Raw genomic sequence first — 23,873 nt, 5'->3', positions numbered from 1 at the left:
GTGGGATACATCTGCACTGCAAGGAAGATTTGGAGATCGACCGTGGCAGGTTCAGAGTTCAATTTAGTGCATCTACTGGGGACGTGCTAAATCGAATTTATAGGGTGTCCTGCTCAACTGCAATATTCTTGTTTCCCATTGGGAGTAAGGGAAGTTGATGGGAGTGCAGGCTCCTGGCGTCCTGCCTTTGTGGAGACAGTGTGCAAGCATGAATTAAGGGTATGTCCACTTTACCTATGTAATTTAATATAGTTGGAATGGCCTACCTTAATTCGATCCTCCTGTAGTGTCAACCTGCTCTAGTATTTAAAAACATACTTACTCTTTAGCACAGATAAGCTTATATTAATACGGTGCCATGTAAGCGAAATAAAAAAGGAATCCTTTTAATGCCAAAAATAGTCCAGTACATTTCCATGCTCTCATGCAGTGTTTTCCAGATGGTGTTCTGCTGAACCCTGGGGTTTTGTGAAGTGAAAATAAGGGTTCTGTGAGAAAATTCCTCTGTGGCTCCCTGCCCTGCTACCACTGAAAGTGCAGAACTCAATTTATTTGGTTTAACGGCCATCAGGTTTGTGGGAGGGACCTAGCCGTTAAACCGACTGAATTTAATTCCGTTATTTCAGCAGTGGCAGTGCAGGGAGCCGCAGAGAGCCCCTCACTTGCCCCACTACCCAAGTGGCCACACCCCTCTGGGGGGCATGGCTCGGCTCACCCCCAGCAGCTGAACGCCTCTATGCCAGCCTTCCTTCCACGAGGTGCAGTGTAACGCCAAGCTTCAATTTAGAAGACCAAATTAATGGTGGTGTTGGAAACAGCATTACTTTAAATTAATTTTATTGCCCTCCAGAGGAGGCCCACAGGTATGCCACAATGCCCCTCAGTCCTTTGCAGCTGCTTTCACCTCTGCTGCTCTCCAGGTGCACAGGAAGTAGGTAACAGGAAGCCCAGGAATTTGAATTGATTTTCTTTGCTGACACAGTGGAACATAAGTAAGGCAATGGAGACTTAAGTTGACTTTCTGGACATATGCAGACACTCATCTTCAGCTTTATAAATTCTAATGTTAAAAAGTTGACTTCAATAAATTTGACTTTATTTTGTAGTGTAAACATAGCTTAAACCTGTTTCTAATGCCAGTAACCACAGGATTTACACTGGGGTAAATGGACCAGTTAATATGCAACTTAGGCTCCTTCTACACTCGCCCCCTCTCATTGGAGGTGGCATGGTAATGAGGCAATTCGAAGCAGTCTAATGAGGCACTAGCATGCATATTCAGTGCCTCATTAGCATAATAGGTGCCACGCAAATTTCAAAGAGCAGATTTTGAATTGGAGATTGACAGTGTAGATGTGGGCAGCTTCGAAATAAGCGCCCTACTTCGATGTTCCCTTACTTCCACAAAAGTAGATTGGAGTAAGGGAATGTAGAAGTGAGGCACTTATTTCAAAGTTGCCCCCATCTTCGCTGTCAATCTGCAATTCGAAGACTGCACTTTGAAATTTGTGCAGCTGACGTTATGCTAATGAGGTGCTTAATCTACACTTTAGCACCTCATTAGCCTGCTTTGAATTGCCTCATTACCATGCCACTTCTGACAGGAGGGGGCGAGTGTAGAAGCAGCCTTACAGTGGTTTATGAACAGAATACGGTTTCCAAGGAAAACTTTTACCATTGTAATTGTTGTGTGTTTCAAGTGTTAAAAGGGTAACTTAATGTGAGTTACTGTATCTTATTGCTGTGCTTGAAGAAAATATAATCATCTTTACCGATTTTACTACTACTACTACAGTTGCATAGTGGAAACCATGTTTGTCTGTGGAGCTCTTCCATAATGCACCAACACAGGAAGGGCTGCTATTTATTTGTGGAGTGACTAATATCTAAAGTCAGGATCTGGGCCCTGTTGTGTTAAGCACTATAAATACCATCTCTTTGGAGTAGAGAGTGCCTTTTGTCGTCTGTGCTCCAAAAAGAGTACAATTTAACTATCTCAAACCAATATGCATTAGTAACATTGTTACATAATCCTGTTAGTAGTGTTGTCACTGTTTGGTGACAAATTCATTTTGGCCAGGAATGAAATTGACTTTCCAGTAGCTTAATGTTGTATACAAGAAAATCGTTTTGGGTGAGGAGGCGTGGAATGAAAATTTAAACTCTTGTGGGAATTAGCTACCAGAAGGCCTCAGCTTGTAGAATGCGAATCACTTATTTAGGCCTATGCAAAAATATATGCATGTTATATACATAGTGAAATTGTATACCCCACTCTCTCAACTCAACAGTACGTGAATGCATTTACTAAAACTGAGAGAGAATATTGACTGTGTGTTGAAATAGCACATGTAAAATGGTATGTCCTATCTGAGAATTTTACAGAAGTTAGGAGTTGTTTGCTTGCGGCATTTTACAGCTTCAGTTTCACATATTGACTTCATTCATCTCCTCTGTTTCCACTTTTACACAGCAGCAGTGGAACATGGCCTTTTAAAATAGGAAACAAAGGGTTGTAAAACTGAACAAAATAGCCAGGCATTTCAGTGCAGCTCCAGAAGCTGCTTTTAACCCATATTTTGAAAATGACTGAATTTCACATTAACAGTATCCCTTTAAATTAGTGCCACTTAACTGCAGTTACTGACTCTGGAATGATCCCCGAGGCTCTGATACTACAGAGATGAGAGCAGGTCTGTGCCCAAACTTTTGTCAAAGTAACAAAAAGTGAGAAAATAAAAGCCAGTTTGGTGGAACGCTGCCTTATCAGACTTTAGTCCCATGTTAATTTTCAAGACTGAACAGTCCCACTGGTTTCAATGGGTAATCCTGAAGAATACTAAATAGATGTCTTAATCTTTGTTAGGGCCAAGGAATGTCCAGCTCCTGGTATCCTTGAGTTGTTAATTGTGATCCTGCATCCTACCTGAAATCACAGCATCACATCTTCTAGAAGGCTTAAAATCTGTGTGATTAAAACCGCTTCTGCTATCTGCCTTGAGAATGGGAAGGTTAAAAAACAGGATTTCACCTTAGCAGGAGTTCTATGATAATTTTTCAAACTACTCTGCGGTTTTTTTTTAAAGGGTGCAGTTTCAAGGCTTTTTAAACTCTTCGGCTTAAGGTCTTAACTCCTTTCTCTGCAGATGTCAATGATAACATTCCGTTCTTCACATCATCGACCTACAAGGTGTCTGTACCTGAAGGAGCAGCTGTTGGCATATCTGTTGCCCAGGTTTTAGCAACTGACTTGGATTCTGGACCATATGGAGAGGTTTAACTTATTATATACTGCTTCCCCCCCAGTAGCTGTGATGGGTTGGATCACTGAGATCCCCTTGAGACTGTCATTTGATGGGCTGGTCATACCACTGAGCTTACCTAGCTGCCCTCTGGGATGTCCCACTACCCTGTCTTACTGGGCCAGATGCTCTGGTCTCCTAAGCAAAAGCACAGAGTTGTGGTTACAGTGCGCAGCAGAGTAACACAGACACTGAGAACAGCTCTGGGAAGGCATGGATGCATTCAGGCGATTACACGTTCTCCAATGATAAATCACGTGTCCCCATTTTGTATAATGCATGTTTGAGTTATACCTGTTCAAAGAAACATTTCCATAAAAATATGGGGGAGCAGTATCATCTTATTTATCTGTTAAATAGCACTGAAGCTGTTAGACAGAGACAATGGACGAGTAGCAGACAGGATTATAACGAGCCATACGGACCTCTCCCTTCCCATTTGAGTTGTGTTGCTAAACTTTAACAAAGAGCTGCCTCTGATTTGTGTAAAAATAAGTAAATCAAACAAAACAGAAGAGGAAGGATGGTCCAGTGAGTATGGCCCTAGCACGGCAGACCTGGGTTCAGTCTCTGGCTTTCTGTGTTACCGTAGGCAAGTCCCAGTCTCTCTCTGCCTCATTTCCCCATCTGAGAGCAGTGAGAGTAACACTTCTCTGCCTCACAGGGACTGTGTGAGAATAAATACATTAGAGATTGAGGCAGTCAGATATTACAGTGATAGGGACCGTGCAAGTACCACAGGTACTTGGTGGGGTGGGATGTATACATTCTGTTCCTTCTCAGATGGGAGGGACTTTAGGTCAGAGGGCAAAGTGCAGGCAGAGTTTGGCCCATCAGACTGTTTAGTCTGGCCTCTGCGCTCCTGCCAAGGAATGGGGTGAAGAGAGGAGTCCAACTCCTGAGCAGCATGGCTAGCAGGATGGTTAGTCATCAGTCTGTCTGGAGAGGGCTGTTGGCCCCTCATCTCCTGCCCCAGAGCCTCAGCTTCCCCACGGCCTGAGTGGCAAGGTCTCTGTTCTGCCAGCTCCAGTGTGCCAGGTGGCACAGTGAGGAGGTGGGGAGCTCTCCATGGCCTTACCAGGTAAGCCTTATCCAGACTTACTCTTGCCACTCAGCGGCTTCCCCAATGCCACCCCCTGGAGCTCCCCTGCCCACATGCCACACCCTATGAGTCCCCTTCCCGCATTTCAGTAACATCAGTTGGAAAGCTTTTGGTTTTTCAAAGTGTCTGTGAAAAATATTGTAGTACCCAGAGGCACTGAGACATCATCTGGGGTGAGTGAAGTCTCTGCTCTACAGTATGATTTATTCTGAACTCCGTTTTCCATCAGAACAACTTTGATGGAAACAGGATTGATCAAAAATAATTGTATACTAAGAGGAGCATGGGGGTTATTTTATATGAAGTGTTCTGACTGTGGTTTCACATTGACCAAAGGCCTCGGAAATGGTCTCTTCAGGGAAGAGGTTTTTCAGATATTCTTTTGCAGACTGTTCAAAAGAGCTGTGGGGGATAGGGATGCAGCATTCACATGAAAGGGTGTGCATGGGTCCTCATTAAAATTTCTGAACTTCAGGTGCAATATTCAATATTGAAAGACGCTAGCGAAGATTACCGGTTCTTCACCATCGATCGTGAGACAGGAATTATTTCCACCAAAGCATCTTTTGATAGAGAGAAGAGAGGATCTTACTTGATTGAAGTTCAATCCCAGGACTCTTCAGGGTCTGCTCAGCCTGGTGTTTATGGACAGCCCAACACAGGTAAACTTACTGGTTTGTATACCGGATAAGAAGCCATCAAAAATTCCCATCCCATTGTGGTAGAAGTGGGGCTTTTCATGGAATGTCTGGGATAAGTTACAAACACATGATGTGTAAGCTTGTTTTTATTGGAGTCTCTCTCTCTCTCTGTGAGAGACAGAAAGAGAGGGCTCTGAGCTTTCAGGTTGCCAAGTCTCCAGGATTGTCCTGGAGTTTCTAGGAATGTGTTCATCCACAACTGACAACCCTAGCAAGCTTTCAGATAGCTCTTCAGGGGTAGGTTAGGCCAGGCCATCCTGCAAGTAACTTTGTCTGACCTATGTAATTTTAAATTTTCATTTTATGTCTCCTTGTCAGATACGGCGTACGTACAAATTTTTGTCAGTGATGTCAATGACAATTGTCCAGCTTTCTCTCACTCAGTCTATGAAGTCAGCATAGAAGAGGACACAGAAGTTGGATGTGCTGTTGTGACAGCAACGGCAAATGATGAAGACGAAGGTGTGTAAACATACTTCTCAGATGCTTTTCTTTTTCATTCATTTTCACTAATGCAATGCTTACCATATTAATGGCTTCTCATGTGAGAGTATGATTTCTGTTTTAAATAGAGTGATTAATTGTATTAAGGAGAAACTTTAAATAGATTTCAGTAGTTTGGAGAAGGGAAGAATCTCTGGCTTGAAACTGTCAAAAACTCTTACTACTCCACTCAAGTTTTAATATGCTTGTGATCCTTTTATTTTAGAACAAAATAAATTCTAATCCTCACAGTTCCTGTATTCAATAGTGATGTGCCAAATGCCTGTCATTGGTTGGTGGAGGAGAAAGGATAGAACTTGGGACATACTGCTGAAGTTTAGAATTGACCACAAAAAAAAAAACATACTTTGATGCATGGGCTACAGTTGAGGCCTAACTTTTGAAGATTCAGACTTCTAAAATAGATGTTTTTTTCCCTGTATCAACTGCTGCTCATGTTGCCTCAGTAATACATGGATGAGATATTTTGATAATAAATAAAAAGGTTGAAAAAGTTCTCCCCACATTAAGAGCTTGCATGCTCTTTGTGGAAAATGACTGTTTGTCCTGGTGCTAAGTGGAGTGAACTTGATTTGAATAACCAAAGCAGCTTTAATATATCTAGCATTGTGTCATGTTTCTTCCTTTTGTCCTTTTCAAAGAACATTAGCTTAGCATTTTTCTGTTTCCAAACACTCTCCAGCAATGCAAAAGAATATAATTAGGATCTTAACAATATAATATATTTACAAAACAAATGTTCTTCTGAAACTTTGCTGGTTTGAGATTTCAGGACCACATGGCAATAAAAATAAAAGTGAGTGTGGTAACAAGAGGTTTTGGCTCTGACATCAGGGGAAAAAATTAACAAAATATCTTCCAGTGTTTAACAATACTATATTCTTTTTAGTCTCTCTCACTCTCCCCCTCTCTTTCTAGTATCAACGAATGTATGTTTAATGTGTAGGGCTAACATTAATCAACAAAATGGCACAAATGAGTTGCCTAACTTTTTGCAAACTACACTTGCAGCATAACTGTTTACAAACACAGAACTCTAGTTTTTCGTTTCTACATCTTTGTCTTGTGCACACTCTGGCTACGTCTACACGTGAAGCCTACTTCGAAGTAGCCTATTTCGATGTGGAGACATCGAAATAGGCTATTTCGATGAATAACGTCTACATGTCCTCCAGGGCTGGCAATGTCGATGTTCAACATCGACGTTAAGCAGCACCACGTCGAAATAGGCGCAGCGAGGGAACGTCTACACGCCAAAGTAGCACACATCGAAATAAGGGTGCCAGGCACAGCTGCAGACAGGGTCACAGGGCGGACTCAACAGCCAGCCGCTCCCTTAAAGGGCCCCTCCCAGACACACTTGCACTAAACAGCACAAGATACACAGAGCTGACAACGAGTTACAGACCCTGTGCATGCAGCATGAATCCCCCGCTGCAGCAGCAGCAGCCAAAAGCCCTGGGCTAAGGGCTGCTGCACACGGTGACCATAGAGCCCCGCACGGGCTGGAGAGACAGCGTCTCTCAACCCCCCAGCTGATGGCCGCCATGGAGGACCCCACAATTTCGATGATGCGGGATGTGCAACAACTACATAGTCCCTACTTCGACGTTGAACGTCGAAGTAGGGCGCTATTCCCATCCCCTCATGGGGTTAGCGGCTTCGACGTCTCGCCGCCTAACATCGATGTTAACATCGAAATAGTGCCCAACACGTGTAGCCGTGACGGGCGCTATTTCGAAGTTAGTGCCGCTACTTCGAAGTAGCATGCACATGTAGACACGGCTTCTCATATGCGTACATGTTTCTGACTACAGTGACTTTTTTGTTAAGGCGTAATACAAGTACTTCTCTCTTGACAGGTTTGGCCTGTTGTATCCAAGGCAAGCTACACAGTCCATAAATAAATATCTACTGCACTTCTACTGAGACATATGCTGTGACATGTATGGAATTCTATACTAGCTGTAACTAAACATCTGCTGTTTCACACAGGTGCAAATGCCAGACTGAGGTATCAGATTATATCAGGAAATTCAAAAGGCGTTTTTGATGTTGAACCTGAAGTGGGTACAGTCTTCATTACTCAACGTCTGGACTATGAACAAGAGAAGCATTATGAGCTGCGGCTTGTAGCCTCTGACGGGAAGTGGGAGAATCACACACTCATTGCCATCAATGTGATCAATAAGAATGACGAAGCTCCAGTGTTCACTGACAATGAGTACCATGACAGTGTCTTGGAGGAACTTACAGATCTGCCTGTTGTGGTTCTAAAGGTAAATCAGTTTGCATGCAACAGAGAGAGACAAATCAAATTTGTCAGATGAGGGGGAAGTCTGACACCTGCAGTCCGTAGGATTCTTTTGTCCTCCTGTCTTCCATGTTTTCCAGCAATCCACGCTCTTTTTATAGAGTAGCTTAAACCAGAATATGTGCTGACTGGAATTGGGTGGTAAACCTTAGTCACTGGCCAGTATAAACATAAACACACCTACCAATCTGTGGTACGAAAAGTGAAAGGGGAAGATAGACTTGTGATTGAGATAAGGGATGGAGAAGTCAGAAGAGATCTTATCAGCTGACAGGCTTCCCTTGTGTCCTCAGGTAAATCACTTACTCTGTCACTGCATTCGTATCTGTATCTGTGAAAAGTGGTTGCATACCTACTTTACTGGGGTGTTGAGGCTTAGTTCGTCGGTATCTGTAAATTCGTTGAGCTGCGTGGATGGGACAATTTTATAGAAATGCCAAGGAGATGGTTGGTGATTTCTTCATCTGAGAGGTGTAGGGAACACAAGACCCAAACTCTGTCCAGTTTCTAACCCCTCCTGTCTGCTCCTGTGAACCAGCTTGTTCAGGTGATCTCCTGTTTGCTACTACTTCCACCTAGCTTTTCCTGCAGATTCTTTTTCCTGCATCCCGAATGCACTAGTCGCCCTAGATACAATCAGATTATTTCTCCTGCCTATCTTTAACCTTCACAGAAAGACCAAAATGTCTCAAGCCAGTTGGTGTTTACTGTTCTTTGCTAGGCCATAGTACCTCAGATGGCAGTAGAAGAACCACAAATTTCCATTTTTTCTCTCCTCCCGCTCTTGTGGTTTGTTGTAGGTTTCTGCCACTGACCCTGATCAAGAAGCTGATGGGAGTGCCCTTCACTACTCTTTACATGGACATGGGGCCAATAGTGAGTTCTGCATCAATGAGTACACAGGAGAGATCTATGCAAACAAAAAGCTAGACCGTGAAAAGCAATCCTCATGGCACTTCCTTGTCCTTGCTACAGATGAAAATGGAGAGGGACTAACGGGTTTTGCAGATGTAGTCATAGAGGTCAAAGATGTGAATGACAACCCACCTCTTTTCCTTTGCATGTCCGAGGGCTGCTTCATGGGGCGTGTTCCTGAAGATTCCCCAGTGGGCACCACAGTAGTGGAAATGAAAGCAATAGACTTTGATGATCCCAGAGCTGGGAAGAATGCAGTATTAACCTATAGACTTATTCAAAATGTCCAGAATGAATTCAACCTCAACTTGTTTTCCATCGACCCAGTTACTGGCACCATCTGTACTGTACTCAGATCCTTGGACCGGGAGAAGGAAGATAAGTATCTGGTGGTGGTTGAAGGAAGGGATGGAGGCGGACTCACTGGGACAGGCACTGCCACCATTTTGGTGACTGATGTAAATGACCATGCTCCAGCCTTTACACGGAAGATGTATATGGCTCTTGTGTCTGAAAACGCAGATGTCAACACTGAGATCACAATAGTATCTGCTACCGATCGAGACGAAGGAGAAAACGCTGTGGTGACATTCAGCATCCTGGATGGGGATGACGATCGCAAATTCTTCATAGAGACAGATGAAGTCAATAAACGTGGGGTGGTTCGGTTGCGGAAACAGCTAGACTTCGAAAAGCCTCACGAGAGGGTGTTTAACCTGACAGTAAAAGTTGAAGATGCTGATTTCTTCAGCATTGCTCAGTGTGTTGTCTACGTGGAGGATTCCAATGACCACGCCCCTGTGTTCTATCCTACTTTCTACGAAGTGTCAGCTCTGGCTGAAGATGTGCCTCTTGGCACTAAAATTGTGCAGGTTTCTGCTGTTGATTTAGATTCTGGGCTGAATAGGAGGGTTTCATATCAGCTGCTAAGTAAGTCCAACCCAAGTGGACAGTTCTCTGTGGGAAACGATGGTTGGGTTGTAGTTGCAGGGTTGCTGGATTACGAGACCATGTCACAGTACCACCTTGTAGTCATTGCTACTGATATGGGACAGCCTCAGCTGACCGGCACTGCCACGGTTCTTGTGACTCTGCAGGATGTGAATGACAATGGACCAGAGTTTGAGGCTCAGTATAACCCAATTATCTGGGAGAACACTGCCTCGCCGCAAACTGTCCAAATGAACGAGACCTCTGCTTTGTTACATGCCAGAGACAGGGACACTGCAGCTAATGGAGCGCCCTTCTCCTTTCGTTTGCTCAACAACTTTGACAGCACCACTTACTTTAACTTGCAGGATGTCGGCAATGGAAGCGCACTCCTCACTGCACTGCGTACCTTTGACAGAGAGGAGCAGAAGGTGTTTTACCTGCCTGTTCTGATTACTGACAGTGGGACTCCTCCTATGAGCTCAACTAACACGTTAACTGTTAATATTGGGGACCGAAATGATCATCCTCATTCTGCTGGCTACATGGAATGTCTCATTTACTGCTATGATGGTAATGGATTTGGAGCTTATTTTGCTGGGCTATCCTTAGGCCACAAGCACTAGGTGTGGAATTTGGAGGGATCTGTCCCATAAGAGCTGCTTTCCAGAATAAATTGATTACAGCTGAAACTTGGTGCATGAGGTCTGGTCCCAGGGGATGGAGTCAGTTGATGTGTGGAGGAGGTTGAATTTGGGACTGAAGGAGGGGAGTTGGCTTCTATTTTACGTGGACATCTGTACACTTGAGTAAATGGTTTTCAGGTGCTGTTTTGTTTCCCTTCAATTACAAAATAGATTGGGTTGTCTTATGCTGTTGTGGTTGTTCATTTAATAACGTCCAGGGCTGTGATCTGGATTCGAGGCTGAATACCCCAAGAGGAGTGCTTTAAAATTTGAGTTTAAACAAATCTGGCGTGTTGCCTAGCTGATGTTTTAAAGGTAACCCCAAATGTGAACCATCTTCATTCTCTGAAAAGCTAATGCCAGCCTTAAATGGACCAGAAATAGAAAAGGGGGGGAAAATCGTTTATGGCTGCCACTGTTTTTGACCTCCCCTAGTTCAGTGCAGTCGTCGTGAGACAGGATGCCTTCCCTGGCCTTAAGCACTCCAGTCTCCCACAGTTCCCCGTGTCTTCACATAAGCCCCAAAGCAGGGTCAACTACTGGTGACTTTGTGGCTATGGGGCTTGTATCTGTGTAGTTTCAAACTACTATTCCCCATCCCCAGGTCACAACTTGTGCCCTCTGGTCATGTGGTACCCCTCTAACTAGTGTTTTTTGGTCAGGAGGAACTTGATTTCACTTTCTATGCATACTGTAGAGCTGAAACTACAGCATTATTATGAGGTGTATCTATAGAGACAGCAGCCCTGTGTTGGATGATATTACACTTGATGTGTGCTTGTTACACGGTTTAGTTTGTTGTACAGAAGGGCTGCTAGTTGCACACAAGGGTTTGGACATTTTTGGCGGTCCCCAAGGGTGGGTTCTTGGACTGCAATGATAAAATAGTGAATTCTTCAAAGGTAGTTCCAGTGAATTTTAGATGCCATTTTGCTGTACTTCACAAGATGCCTTCGTCTGTTTCGTTAGTTCCTGTGATCTTAAGTGCAGCTTGAACCTCTCTATTCTGGCACTCTCTCATCCGGCAACATCCGTAATCCAGCGTTATTTTTGTTAGCTGAATGACCTCTTATCATGGGTGTGGTCTAGTTTCTCGTGGTCCCATAAAGTGTGTTTACAGCCACCAATCCTGGCTCTGTGTTCTTTACTGTTGTTTAGCTGTAATTTACTCTTAAATGTCTGCTAAGAACCCAGTAAGCAGTGGAAGTGTTGGTAATGCTGCTAGACAATATTGACCTCCCAGGGTCCGGCAAACTCTCTTGTTTGGCACTGGTCAGGTCTTGAGAGTGTGAGACTAGAACTCTTCAACCTGTAAGGGGCTTTTTTTTTTTTTAATTCCATATAAATAAAATCGATGTACATACATTGAGGTCATCCCACGTGATATAAAGAGGATGCCTTTGCATGTCATGTTCCTGTCCAGTTCAGGTACTGCAAGGGTTTAACATCATTATCTAATATTTTTATGTCCTCTGTGTTGCTATTGCAAATGCATTTACCAAATAAGTACTGCCAGAGGTTCAGAGTTAGCTGCACCTCTGGATCCCTTCTGGTTTTGCTGAGTGCACCTCCTCAGGTGTCAGGCTTTGGGTCTTTACTTATCTCAGAGTGCAATGTACAGTGTTCCCACTCGTAAAGTGGGCTACAGTCAGTGTTTGCTCTAATTTTTCCATCCACAGGCAGAATGAATTTTGTTATGCGCACTAAGGCATGTGTGGATGTGTACCACCAATAGAAACACATGCTGTTGGCTTTGGACTCTGCTTTTCAGCTGGGTGGCACTTGAACCTCTCATGGGCAGCTGCCCTAATTCTCATTTTGCAGGGAACCTGTATCTCCTCCATTCCTATCCCCTTGTCCACAGTCTGGTTAAATTTCAGATACCTGTGGTGGTTCTCTTTGAGGATGGCTGTTCTGTTGCTGATTGCCATTGTTACAGTCTCTCAAGCACAAGTATTAGCATTCATAACTCTTTAAGTGAAACAAGATTTTTAAAGCATATGTGCCCTTGTGTCTTATTGCACCCATATGATAATCTAAGCACGGCTGTCTTCTTCGCCAGGGTCCTGTTTCTCAACCAGTGCCCCATGCCTGAGCATCTTTTTTTTTAATCCAGTTGGAGTTGTTTTAAACTTCTGTGTTCACAGACCTTTTCCTGCTCTGGTCCAGGCCAGTGTTGCAGAATGTCTGGAGACAGGCAGAGTCATCAAAGCTAATTGTTAGAGATGGTTATCCTGTGCCTTTCTTTTCTTTCCTGCCAGTTTTTCCAGCCTGCTGTTCAAGTAAACCAATATTGTCATAAAGAGAACACACCAATAACTATATCAATATATAATATTCATAAATCATTCTAGGGCTGCCTTTAATCATCCCAAATACTTAAACAGAAATATGAGTTAAAAAAAGTGATATTGTAATTGTGTGTTTGTTAACATACATGTGTATAAATGACATTCTTTTTAGTTACATCATTCATATATTCGATTATTATAGGTATCTTACCCACAACTGTACTGGGCCAAGTTCATGCACCAGACAAAGATGACTGGGATCATAAGACCTATCACTTTGAAGGAAAAGTATCAAGGTATTTGAAAAAGAAAATAATGTCCTGGCAAAATGGTAGAAAAGTTTTCAAAAAAATTAAATAGAAAATACTTACACTCTGGCATGTGATTCTTAGAGAAAGTTTAATTGTGTGCACACAGTCTTCAAACCCCTTGCCTTCTTGGGAAGCTGAATTATGTACAGTCATGTTAGCAGCTCCAGTTTGCTCCTCAGTACATTGCTGTGTAGGCCAACTGTCTCTGAGTCAAAAATCTCATCCCCTGACAAGCTGAGTGTCTTTAATCATGCCACAGCAACCAGAAGCCTCCCTAGCCAATTAAGAAGTTGCGTATATTTAGAGGTGAGTTGAGATTCCTTCATCCTTTTTCAGAAAAGCTGCAGCATGGGATTTTGGTAAGGGAAAAGGGGGTGAGTGTAAAAATTTCAGGGGTAATTAAATATTCCTGGAAATGATGCTGGAAGAACAGATTAGGACATTTCATTGGCAGCAATTGTATTGCTACTTTGTGACACCTTAGGACCCCACTTTGTCTACAGTCCTGTACTATGCACAGACACCTGGCTAACCAGCTGGAATGCCATCCCAAAGTCCCTGCATATGGTCTTATTCAATGCCAATTCAGTTGGCCCACAGCAGAAATGCTGTGTCCTAATGCCCTGCTCCATCCTTGAAGAAGTGGCATTTTGATGACCCCACTTAGTTTCTGAGGTCTTGTCTACTTTGGGAACTTTTGCTTCCTTGTAGCTAGATTAGTGCAAACTCCATCAGTGCAGATCAGAGGTGATTTGCCACACGACAACTTTTTTGGCAGAGGGGAGCTGGACTTCTGTAAGTCACTTATTTTGTACCACTGCATCTGTTTTAGGGTTTTGCACTCAGAGCTGTGTCTGCCTAGTGACATAGTGCAAAGTCCTCTGTGTTCTGTCCTGTTCATAGGCACCACCTATGCAGCTCCTATTGGCTGCAATTCCCAGCCAATGGGAGCTGTGGGGGCAGTGTACAATGCCCTCTGGATGCCCCTATCCATAAGAGCCAGAGGGCGGAGGAGACCAGCTGCTGCTGCTGCCAGGAGCCACGCAGAGTTGAGCAAGGGGGAGCTGGGCGGCTGGATTCAAGCAGCTGATGGGCTAGATACGTCCTTCCTGCCGTGGCTTGCCCGCCCCTGCACTATGGGCTCAATTCTGCATGGTGTCTGGGCTCTGTTTAGATGAAGGGGAAAGGAGATGGTTCTGTCACCCAGCCTCAGTTGGAGTTAGAGCAACTTTATACCAAAGTTATGGGGCACCTTAGGCCAATGGAGGAAAAGTGTAACAAGGGTCTTTTTTCCCCCTGGCTCTCCTCTCTCGCTTCACCAGAGGTGAGTGGGTAGCTCTGCTATGCCTGTCAGCTTTATGCCAGGGGAATTCTCCATATGATCTGGTCATGCTGCAAATAGGAAAAGGCAAAGAATAAATCCTTTCTTGTCATTTCTGTTGTAGATATCTTATCCTCAATGCAAACTCTGGGTTGCTAAGTGTTAAAGAAGGCACTCCAGCAGGAACTTACAATTCAAGAGTGAAAGTTGCTGATGGTATGTGGCCAGATGTGATTTCAACAGTAAAAGTGGTTGTGAAGGAAATCAAAGAAGATGCCATCTGTAATGCTGGGTCCGTACGAATAAAAGGTAACTCATGTATTTTTATGTCTACAGTATTGCACCTCTGAAATCTGCCATCTTTATACTAGTGCTGTGTAACTTTAAATTCTTATTAGTGTCTTTTTTATTATTAGGTATCTCTGTTGGATACTCTTAATATTCCTTTAATTACAGATCTGAAAAATATACTTACTTGCGCTGCTTTTTCTTTTCCACTGATACCGGTTGGACCTTCCTGGTCTGGCACCTTTGGGATCTGACTAGCCCTAAACAAGGGGTTTGCTGGACCAGGGGAGGTCCCCTGCCATCCATCCTCCAAGCCTGTTGTCACCTCAGTTCTGGCCCCAATCCTTTCTCTCTCCACCTCTACACACACCCCAGCCTTGGCTTGGCTGCTGTGGGCTGCAGCTGCCTGCTGCCAACTACAGCCCTGCTGCCACAGTCCCCAGTAACGGCTGTGCTGCCAGTGGCTGCAGGTTCCCGTTTCAGACTGCCTACTGCAGGCTCCAGCCCAGGCTGTCTCTCTGGCCCCGGTGCTGCTGCTGCAGGCTCTGGCGTGGGACCCTCTGGTCCAGCAACATCTGTGAACCTGATAGACCATGGATGTTGCCAGACCAGCGAATCCCAGTATTTAGAGGTACAGCCTGTACATAGAGGGGTGAGAAGATACTGCAATAAATGTTACGTTTTAGGGTAAAACAAAGATGAGATACAAGAGTTCCACACTAACAAGGCCACTACTTACTTATATTGCAAATAGTGTGTGTTTGAACAACTCTGCTAAAAGTAAAATCCTACTGAAGATATTCCTGATTTAAAGAGAAATAAAATAAGTGTAATAATTGAAGAAATTAAGCCTCCAGTGTAAACGATCAAGAAAAAACCAGTATGAAGAATTTCAGAGTCCTAATATCACAAGTGTCTCGGTGCCGCAAAGTGGAATCAGATACGCAAACTACACTACTTTGGTCTCTGCTGCTCCCCTTATAATTTAACATCATATGATTCTCCTCAGTCTCAAAGATGTGCTGTTTTTTAAATTGTTTGTTACAGATATCACTGCAGAGGGTTTTATATCTCGCTCTTCTGAGAGAGAAAGTAAATACAACCAGATGAAGAAACTGCTTTCGGAAATCATACCTGCGCAACTGGAAAATGTTCACATTTTCAGTGTAATGACTATCCCAGGTCAAACCCAAGGGATAGATGTTTGGTTTACAGTTTCTGGACAACCATATTATAAAGCAGAAAAACTTAACGGCAATGTGGCGATGTCCAAAGCCAGGGTATGTGGCTTTAACTCGTTGCATTAATTGAAATTTTGCATCTGTAATCTAGTGAAATGCTTGCAAGGAACTGTTGTGGTTTTTTTTTTTGGAGAGAGAATGATTGTATATTCTAATATTTTACTCTGCTGAGCAAAAAAAAATTCTTTGGTTAGACATGTGACATATGTACTTGAAGTTCAGACCCCTGGGCCATATTTAGGCACTCACATCATGTAACCTAAATTTCAGTGTTGCAGACCTCAAAAGCCATTCATTTAGCTGTAGTTAGAGATGTCGCTGTGTTAGTCTTTAAAGGGCAATATTTCTCCTGCGTTGTTTTGTTGGAGTATAGACTAACAAAATGACTCATCACCGAATAAATCATTTTGTTTTGTCTTTAAAGTGCTACATTTCTGCTGGTTTGTTTCATTTAGCTGTGTAATTTTGGGCATCCAAATTTGAAAATTTTGTCCTTGGAATAATGTACTTCCTTTGGGAATATGGGTTTCAATCATGTGTCTACTACAGATCGTATGAAACCTTCCATAGTGATGCATGTGATCGGGGAGATGCTTGTGCACACAGTTCTTGATGTCGTGGTATATTTGCTTAACTTATGTATTGAAATATTCTGTAACTAGAACTCTCAAAATCACTCAGTCAAAAGATGCATCTTTCTCCAATAAGAAAGAAGAGTGATAAAATAACTATTTCCCTTTTAGAGCAAAATATGATCTGAAAATTAAACACACCAAATCACTTCTGCAATATAAAGTATAAATGACACTTCACAGTTGAGAGGGCACTCTTTGGTAATGCACGTGGACTGGAGCCTACTGACATCAGTATCCTGGATATTAGAACAATTTATTACTGTTGCCATTTACAGCTACTTGATCTCTGTTTTTAGAGAGCAAGGCTCCAGCAAGCAAAGAGAGAGAGGTGCATTTGGGATATGTTGCCAAAGCTGAAATAAAATTACTCAGCTCAAAAAATTATTGGGGAGTTCTACACAAATTCGTTGTTCTTCTTCGAGTGGTCCCCATGGGTGCTCCACAATAGGTGTCGGGCTCGCCCGGCGCCGCAGATCGGAATTCTTCTAGCAGTTTCTATTGGATCACGCATGCACCGACGCGCGCCGCTCCCTTGCGCGCCCCCGGCCATGTGCGCGATCTGGTTCCCACCAGTTCCTTCTCAACCGCCATCGGCTGCAGACGGAATCCGCTCAGCCTAAAGCCAAAGTCAGATAAAGATAGTTGTTTTTACGTGTAGTTTGTTTGTTTTGTCACTATTAAAAAAAAAAAAGAAAAAGAGAGAGAATATCAGCTAGCAGAAAGAAGAGGAACGAAGGAGAGAGGGGCGGACAAGAAGGCTAGTTAAGCCGTCTGCTGCCCCGCAGGCCGGTGATTGTTATTTGGGGTAAAAAGGCACTGATTACGGGCTAAGTACCCTATTAACAGTAAAGACTCACCGCGACGGCCTCCTCGGGGTTTAAGAAGTGAGAGTCATGCCGCGAAGCTGTGCCAGCCTCTGATGGGCATAGTGAATGCATTCGGTGCCTGGGGGAATCACACGTTACCCAGAAGCGTTCTCACTGTGCTAAGCTTACAGCCAGGGCCAGGAAAGACAGAGAGACGAGGCTCAAAATTCTCTTGTTTGTTAAGGCTCTCCAGCCAGAACCGCAAGAGAAGCCTCATGCAGAAGGGCCCTCTGGGTTGCATAAGAGGAAGGCAGCCTCTTTGACCCCCTCGGTGCAGAAGAGGAGGAAGCTCTCCCTGGCTCGATCCTTGCCGGCGGGCCCAGCGGGCAGGACGAGCGGAACGCAGAGTCCCCAGCCGCGAGCTCTTGAAAGCGGTAGTGCAGCAGCGCACGTGGCAGAGGCTGAGCCTCCGATTACACAACAGACGGCATGCAAGGCTCCGTGAGCGCCAGCGAGGCAAGCGCCGGAATTGGTGGCGCCGCCGCAGGCAGCACCGGCCCCCACAGCACCAACAGCGCAGGGGCACCTGGCACAGAGCCTACCGGTGCTGGAGGAAGCTACCCGCGCGGCACCGCAGCTGACTGTGCCGAGCGCGGTGCCGACAACGGGGCTGAGATCCCCGGCACGGGAAGGGGCGGCGCCCACCCCGCAGGGGAGGGGCAAGGCAAAAGCAAAAGCTCGGCACTGCAGTCCATCTCCAGACAGGGCTGTGCTGCCGTTATCACCTAGCCCTCCCCCGAGATACACATGCCACACCGGCGGGCTGTGACTCCACCGGCTTATCTAGGACCTCCCTCTCCGTTCCTCCAATCAATTTCGCCGTGGCTTGGGCCACCTTCACCATTTCTGGGCACAGATCCCCTTGAGTACTATCAGAAACCTGTGTCATCGTGGAGGTCCCGCTCTCCCAGACATCATGGGTACACTCTCCGATTGTGGTCCAGATCTCCATCACCGGGCCCTTGCCCATGCTGCTATGGTTGTCGTCATGCTGAACACAGACACCGCAGGTCTAGATCTAGGGGCAGGTACCCCCCTGCTTCTCAATACCCCTGTGTACACTCTTGCTCTGGGACGGGAACACAGTTGTCTCAGGGGGAGTTAGGTCCAGAATCCTGGGACCTTCCTTCACAATCCTCCAGGGAGCAAGTATATCATCGACCGCGGGAACCAGAGGATTTGAGGGAGGTTTACCCCAGTGGTTCCTCCTCATCCTCCCCAGATGAGGCCATGGCCCCCGGGGATGTCTTTTCCCCCCCGGATGACCTTAAATAATTCCAGGAACTGTTCAAAAGAGTAGCTTTCACGCAGGACATTCAAATAACAGAGGTGCAGGAGAAGCATCATAAACTCCTGAAAAATTTGAGACCCCTGGCTTCATCCAAAATCGCTATGCCGCTGGACGAAGCCATTATGGAGTCAGCCACTAACATATGGCAGACCCCGGCGTCTGTTCCGCCTACAAGCAAGAGAGCAGATAAGAAGTACTTCGTCCCAGCCAAGGGCATGGAGTTCCTCTTTAGTCACCGACAATCAAATTCTTTGGTGGTCGAATCGTCCCAGCAGAGGTCGAAGGCGTCTCAGTACAAATCGGGGGGATCGGATAAAGATGCTAAGAAGCTAGAGCTGTTTGGCAGGAAGGTATATTCCTCCTCTACCCTATTATTGAGAGTGGCAAATTACGCGGCACACCTATCAAACCACAACTTTGACAATTACTCCAGACTTACTCCCCTCATGGATTCACTCCCGGAAGACAAGAAGCTGGTGTTAAAGACGATTGTTCAAGAGGGCTATGCAGTGTCGCGGACGGGAGTCTAGATTGCCCTGGACGTGGCGGACACGGCAGCACGTTCAACAGCTACAGCAGTGGTCATGCGTAGGGAATCCTTTCTCCAGACGTCTGGTATCCCCAGGGACCTGCAGGTGAAGATCATGGATCTTCCCTTTGATAAACAAAAGCTGTTTGCGAACTCAACTGACTCGGTCCTCCACTCCAGCAGGGACTGGAGGGCCACACTTAGAACCTTGGGCATTTATACTCCCCCATACAAGAAGAAGAAATTTTATCCTCAGCAAAGACGCTACGCTTACCAACCACAGCGTGCTCAATATCGGCGAGGCTACGACCAAGGGCGCCATCATCAGCAGCAGCAGTACAGAACTCCCAGGCGACGTTCTCAACAGAGCCGTACACCCTCGGGACAGGCCCAAAGACAACAAGTTTGACGGGTATGTCGGGGGCTGCACTATCAACACCATCGCTCAATGCCACACTCATCTCATGTCCCATCATCACGTCAAACCGTTCCACTCCCAATGGCAAAAGATCACCACGGACAGATGGGTGCTAGAGATTATAGCCACGTGTTACACGATCCCCTTCCAGTCACTTCCACCGACGAAGCCTCCCGCCAGACCTCATCTCAGAGACGCTGCCCACAAGGCGAGGCTCCAAGCAGGAGGTGGATCACCTTCCGTTCATAGGGGAGGTGGAAAGAGTGCCGGAGCAATTCCAGGGGAAAGGTTTTTATTCACGCTACTTCCTAACACAGAAGAAAACAAGAGACTGGAGGCCGATCTTGGATCTATGGGGCCTCAACCGTTACTTGCGCAAGCAACGCTTTCGGATGATCACAGTTGCCTCCATACTTATGGCACTGGACGATAGAGACTGGTTTGCAGCCCTCGACTTACAAGATGCTTACTTTCATATAACAATCCACCCAGCACACAGACACTTCCTCCACTTCACGGTCGGCAGGGAACATTTCCAGTACAGGGTTCTTCCATTCGGCCTATCCTCGGCTCCCAGAGTTTTTACCAAAACCCTGGCAGTGGTATCAGCCTGCCTGCACAGACGGGGTGTTTATTTTCCCATATCTGGATGACTGCCTGCTGAAAGGGGCCTCAAAGGCAGAGGTCTTATGCATGATACGTGTCACTGCGGACATGTTTACTTCGCTGGGCCTAGTCATCAACCTCGCAAAGTCAAACACCGAACCCACACAAGATATAGAGTTCATAGGGGCAGCATAAACTCTATCACAGCAGGAGTATACCTGCCCGACGCCCGCTTCCGCACCGTCAGCTCACTGGTGCAAGTCATGACATACAGCCCCACGGTGCCGGTTCTAACATGCCTACAGCTGTTGGGCCATATGGCGGCAGCGACGTTTGTGGTACAGAATGCCAGGTTGCACATGCGAAGCCTGCAGCATTGGCTGGCGAGTGTTTACAAACCGGCATCCCATACTGTCCACAAGGTAGTGTCGCCCACGACAGAGGTGCGCAGATCCCTAGCGTGGTGGGAAAATCCCAAGAATCTGCTCATGGGGATGCCTTTTCACCAACCATAAATTTCTATTTTTCTTACTACTGACGCCTCCCACATAGAATGGGGAGCGCACATTGGCAGCAAGGTGACGCAAGGACTGTGGTCCCCTGCGGAACAGACACTGCACATAAACATACTGGAGCGCAGAGCAGTGTTCAACGCGTGCAGATATTTTCGAGATTACCTGCATGGCAAAGTAGTCGGGATCAATACCGACAATACCTCCACTATGTTCTACATCAGTCGACAAGGAGGGGCATGATCCTGTGCGGTATGTGCGGAAGCAGTCCGATTGTGGAACTGGTGCATCGCCAACAACATAACGTTGAAAGCCTCGTACTTGCCGGGCGCTCACAACGTGAAGGCAGATTAGCTGAGCAGGCGCTTCGCACTCATGCACGAATGGCAGATCCGCTCCGACTTGCTACGGCGCATATTTCGTACATGGGGTTTCCCCAAGTCGATTTGTTTGCCACCCAGTACAACAAGAAGTGTCCCCAGTACTGCTCCAGAGCAGGAATAGGGTGGGGGTCCCTGGGGGACGCATTCATGATTTCATGGAAGGGCCCTCTACTTTATGATTTTCCCCCCACAACGCTTATCCACAAGGTTCTGCAGAAAGCCAGAAGGGAGAGAGCTCGCATGATATTCATAGTCCCAACTTGGGACCGGCAACAATGGTTTCCCTTGCTTCTGCGCATGTCGGATCACCCACCACTTCCCCTACCGGTGGTGCTGGACTTACTCACGCAGGCTCAGGGGTCCATAGTGCACCCGTACCCTCAGGGTCTGCGTCTACAAGCATGGTTAATCCATGGCTCAGCACCTTAGAGAGCACGTGTACGGAGGGAGTACAACAAGTCCTGGAGTGTAGCCGAAGGACCTCCACCAGGTGGACTTATGAACAGAAATGGACTTGATTTACAGCCTGGTGTTCCGCCAAGCAGTTAGCTCCCCTTGACGTTCCTATAACTGTAATACTAGAATACCTATTGGACCTCAAACGAGACGGGCTTTCTCTAGCCTCGCTAAAGGTCCACCTCGCTGCTATATCAGCTTTTCAGCATAGAGAGGAAGGGCCCACTGTATTCGCCCACCCTATCGTCACAAGGTTCTTGAAGGGGCTGGTAAACCTGTACCCTCCTCGAAAACCGCTTCCACTGTCGTGGAGTTTGGACTTGGTGCTCAGCACGCTATCGGGACCACCCTTCGAACCATTAGCCACGGTACCCCTCCGACTCCTTACGATGAAAACAACCTTCCTCCTTGCGATTACATCAGCCCTCGGGGTGAGCGAGCTCACAGCAGTGATGGCAACGCCACCCTGCACAGTATTCTCAAAGGGGGCGGTAACCTTACGGTTACACCCATCCTTCATTCCAAAAGTTTCTTCGGAGTTCCATCTTAATGAACCAATAGTTTTACCCTCACTTTACCCGAAGCCTCACAGCTCCGGCAAGGAGGCACGCCCACATCTCCTAGACGTGAGAAGGGCGTTGGCCTTCTACATAGACAGAACTAAGTCTTTCCGGAAAACGGACAGGCTTCTAGTGTCTCTCGCTCCCAGGTCAGAAGGGGAAGGCCTCTCTTCACAGAGAATTTCAAAGCACATTGTGTTCTGTATAAAAATGTGCTACGAGCTTCGAAAGACCCCTTTGCTGGCCCCGCCTAGGGCTCACTCCACCAGGGTGGTGGCGGCGTCAACAGCCTTCTTCAAGGGCATCGTGTTAAAAGACATATGTAGAGTGGTGACCTGGTCATCCTACGACACCTTCGCCAAGCATTATGCCCTACATCGGGTGTTCGATGAGGATACCCGTCTGTTGACAGCAGTCCTCTCGGGGGCAAGCTGCACATGAATCGATTACCCACCTCCTTACTTGGGTTACTGCTGGGTAGTCACCTATTGTGGAGCACCCATGGGGACCACTCGAAGAAGAAAGAGAAGTTACTCACCTGTAGTAACGAAGGTTCTTCAAGATGTGTCTCCGTGGGTGCTCCACCACCCGCCCATCCTCCCCGCTTCGGAATCTGTCTCATGTTTTTCAGGAGCATCTGAGGCGGTTGGTCAAGGAACTGGCGGGGACCAGATCGCGCACATGGCCAGGGGCGCGCAAGGGAGCGGCACGCGTCGGCGCATGCCTGATCCAATAGAAACTGCTAGAAGAATTCCGATCTGTGGCGCCGGGCGAGCCCGACACCTATTGTGGAGCACCCACGGGGACACATCTCGAAGAAATAAAATTTTCGTTTCCCAGGGCTTTGGTTCTCATACTGTCTGGAGCACAAAGGTTTTTCCCAGTGAAAAAGGCAGATTAATAAAACTAACTTTCTTCTCCAGCTGGAAAATACCTTGGATATAAGCATCACCCAGATTGGAATAGATGAGTGTGTGACTGCGAACTGCACTCACAGTGCTGGATGTGTCAGCAAGTACAATTACCGTCATGTCCCCACAATAACTACTTCAGGAAGTGTCTCGCTGGCATCTGTGACAGTCCTGAGTCATGCTCAGTGCACCTGTGCAGCTAGAGAGAGCCAGCATCTCCTCTGTGCCTCATACCAGACAAATCCCTGTCTCAATGGTGGCACATGTGTGGACACTGGCTTGGGCTACAGGTTAGTAAAACTTTTCATGGTACTCAGAACATCTTCTAACTCGGCATGTGTGAGAAAGGGGGCTCAGAAAAGCAAATCAACGTTCACCACTTCTCAAGAGGTGGATATGGCTGGGTATGCTTGAATCTAGCCTTGCAAACAGATTTCTCACCTCACTGATGGCTACTTAGTGTCATAATAATCCTCAGAAGAGAGAGCGTTTACAGCTGCACTGGTCTCCCTTCATGTGGAAGTATGAGAAGCTCATGTTTGTGTAGCTGAGATGCACTTTATTAGTCACTTTAACCAGTACCACAGCATGTCACTTAGAGGCCCAAACTCCCCACTTGCCATATTTTATAAAACAAGGGACTAGTCTTTAACACCCAGAATATTGTCAAACATGGAAGTGAGGAAAGAGTAATTACATGCCTACCTTGAGTCCAAAGCATCTGTGCAGGTTTGTGTCACCCCACACTGAGCCATCTCTGTGGTGAAAATGTGGCATCAGCATTCCAATAGTTCTTGCAG

The 23,873-nt window shown here is 46.1% G+C and overlaps 1 protein-coding gene across 1 annotated transcript in view; it reads left to right on the top strand.

Annotated features, from left to right (window-relative positions):
* LOC142008491 (neural-cadherin-like) overlaps positions 1 to 23,873 on the top strand; it is a 102,038-nt gene that overhangs the window by 41,389 nt on the left and 36,776 nt on the right. Inside the window, exons 13-21 of the mRNA XM_074985691.1 lie at positions 3,147 to 3,274; positions 4,880 to 5,066; positions 5,424 to 5,567; positions 7,605 to 7,888; positions 8,724 to 10,341; positions 12,948 to 13,041; positions 14,502 to 14,686; positions 15,713 to 15,945; positions 23,086 to 23,363. Coding sequence (XP_074841792.1) covers positions 3,147 to 3,274; positions 4,880 to 5,066; positions 5,424 to 5,567; positions 7,605 to 7,888; positions 8,724 to 10,341; positions 12,948 to 13,041; positions 14,502 to 14,686; positions 15,713 to 15,945; positions 23,086 to 23,363 — 3,151 coding nt within the window. The remainder of the gene's footprint in view (positions 1 to 3,146; positions 3,275 to 4,879; positions 5,067 to 5,423; positions 5,568 to 7,604; positions 7,889 to 8,723; positions 10,342 to 12,947; positions 13,042 to 14,501; positions 14,687 to 15,712; positions 15,946 to 23,085; positions 23,364 to 23,873) is intronic.

The sequence above is a fragment of the Carettochelys insculpta genome, chromosome 2 (genome assembly GCF_033958435.1).
Source record: "Carettochelys insculpta isolate YL-2023 chromosome 2, ASM3395843v1, whole genome shotgun sequence".
NCBI lineage: Eukaryota > Metazoa > Chordata > Testudines > Carettochelyidae > Carettochelys > Carettochelys insculpta.
This window is presented reverse-complemented; position numbering and strand designations above follow the sequence as displayed.